This window comes from Sinocyclocheilus rhinocerous, unplaced genomic scaffold, assembly GCF_001515625.1.
Source record: "Sinocyclocheilus rhinocerous isolate Xijiao unplaced genomic scaffold, SAMN03320098_v1.1 scaffold919, whole genome shotgun sequence".
In the NCBI taxonomy this organism is placed as follows: domain Eukaryota; kingdom Metazoa; phylum Chordata; class Actinopteri; order Cypriniformes; family Cyprinidae; genus Sinocyclocheilus; species Sinocyclocheilus rhinocerous.
In genome coordinates, this window is record NW_015637585.1 from 1,070,011 (window position 1) to 1,071,933 (window position 1,923).

General features: G+C 40.8%; 1 protein-coding gene and 1 long non-coding RNA gene across 5 annotated transcripts in view; one reads left to right on the forward strand and one right to left on the reverse strand.

Annotated features, from left to right (window-relative positions):
* LOC107749111 (partitioning defective 3 homolog) overlaps positions 1-1,923 on the forward strand; it is a 45,570-nt gene that overhangs the window by 15,357 nt on the left and 28,290 nt on the right. For all 4 annotated transcript variants that reach the window (XM_016564189.1, XM_016564192.1, XM_016564190.1 and 1 more), the window contains one exon: positions 731-961. In XM_016564189.1, the coding sequence (XP_016419675.1) occupies positions 731-961 (231 nt within the window). The remainder of the gene's footprint in view (positions 1-730; positions 962-1,923) is intronic.
* Positions 1-1,923, reverse strand: part of LOC107749177 (uncharacterized) — a 9,151-nt gene that overhangs the window by 6,019 nt on the left and 1,209 nt on the right. Inside the window, exon 2 of the long non-coding RNA XR_001640997.1 lies at positions 586-589. This is a non-coding gene — a long non-coding RNA (uncharacterized LOC107749177). The remainder of the gene's footprint in view (positions 1-585; positions 590-1,923) is intronic.

Below are 1,923 nucleotides of genomic sequence, written 5' to 3' on the forward strand. Positions count from 1 at the left end.
CGAGGTTGCTTTGTTTCTTCTCGATAGGTGAGTAACACCGTGTCTGCGCCTCAACAGCTAAAGTCTGTCTAGTACACTGGACGCGACAAAGCGACCGTTAAAAATCATTTGAAATTTGTGTCAATACGTCATGAATAGAACTCAGCAGCAGTTTTCTGTCGGGAATTTGTCGTGTCGTGCCTCACCGCATCCAGTGTAGACCATAAATATGTATATATATATCTATGGTGTAGACAGCATCACTGATTATAATGAGTTCTATAGTATTTTGTCGTGCCGCTCGCGTCCGGTGTAGACACGGTGTAACATTGGTTTTGCTTTGTTTCACAGAACTAATCGTTGCCTGGGTTGCGTACGTATGTGTGGGGCGGAGCTATCAAAATAGAGGCGAGACCCTTTTGGGGTAGGGGCGTGTTTGTTTTGGTGATTTCAAATGTCAACATTGGCTACCAGAAATCGCTTACCCCAACTTTAATAGCATTAACATTATAACAACCAGGTATTTAGGTTAGTACCAAATTAAACTAAATTGAACATCATGCATTTATACTGGAATAAATCATGTTTTCTTTGCCAGATCAAGACATTTCTTCTTTTTTAGGGTTTTGTTCATCCTGATCTGTCCATTATTACTTGTTTTCCGGTTGTTTTTATTCATTTTTCAGTTTTTTTTTTTTCTTTTTAATGTGTGTGTATTTTGTCATTCCTTTTTCAATGAATGTCTATGTAGGATCCAGGCTAAAATGCGAGAGATTCGTCAGCGTCAGGCCAGAGAGCGAGACTATGCGGAGATCCAAGACTTCAGCCGGTCTACCCTGACCTCACTTCCTCCTGAAGAGCCCCCATACGCCGGCATAGGCTCACTGGAACACGGCGGGTACCATCGGATCCACACACCTCCAGACTCACCGTACACAGACAAACAGAACGCCCGCAACGGACACCCCTCTACATCAGACAGGTATTTACTGTAACGACATAGTCATTTTTAAATATCATAGTCCTTCCACTTCCTGAGCTATCAATGAGTTAACCTGCGATTCTGAGGTCAAGATGCTGTTCTAAACGCTCTCCTTGTGTTGTGTGAAGTGTTGAAAGCATTCTCGAGGGCTTTCATAAAACCCGATTTGTGAGAATGTTTTGTTTGGGTTGTGTCAGAGTTGCATGTTTTCTTGAGACTGAAACAAATACAGGCAGAGAGAGACAGGAAGGCCACTTCCTGTAAGGACCCTCAGGGAACAGGAAATGGGTGTCATTCCAGTGAGATGCAGAGAATGGAACTGTGGGAATTATCCTCACAAATCTGCATGGGAAGTGGATCTTTAAAGGGGGCACAATGTGTGGGTGGGTGTGTTTTTATGGGCTTCAGAAGGAAACATTGTGTTGGATTGTGTGTGTGTGATGTGTTATACAAACAGAATAACATATATACACTGTAAAAAAAATTCTACACAAACACAAACACACACTCACACACACACACACACACACACACACACACACACACACACACACACACAGTATCTGACCTAGAAATCAGAGTGTTGTAGCATTCTGGTTGTCAGCTGCAGTATGGTTTAAGTCCCTCAGTGCAGAACGTTTAAGTAAATGAGAAATATATCTGTTCAGTCAGCAGAACTTCTTTTTGAAAGCTGATAAAAGGCTTATACATGCACAAACCCAGTTCAAGTCCAGCTGAGGTGTAATGATGATACTAAGATGCGAAGTAAGGAGTCTTGGGAGAGATGTTTGTGCATAGTGAAGGTTTCTCTCGCTTTATGTGTGTGTATATATAATTTGAATGTCTGTGTATATTGAAGTTTTTGCACTAATGTCTGATGTTTATTTTTTTTATGATTTACTTACCTATTTTTATTACATGCATAATAACTGTGTGTGTATGTGTGTATATATATATATATA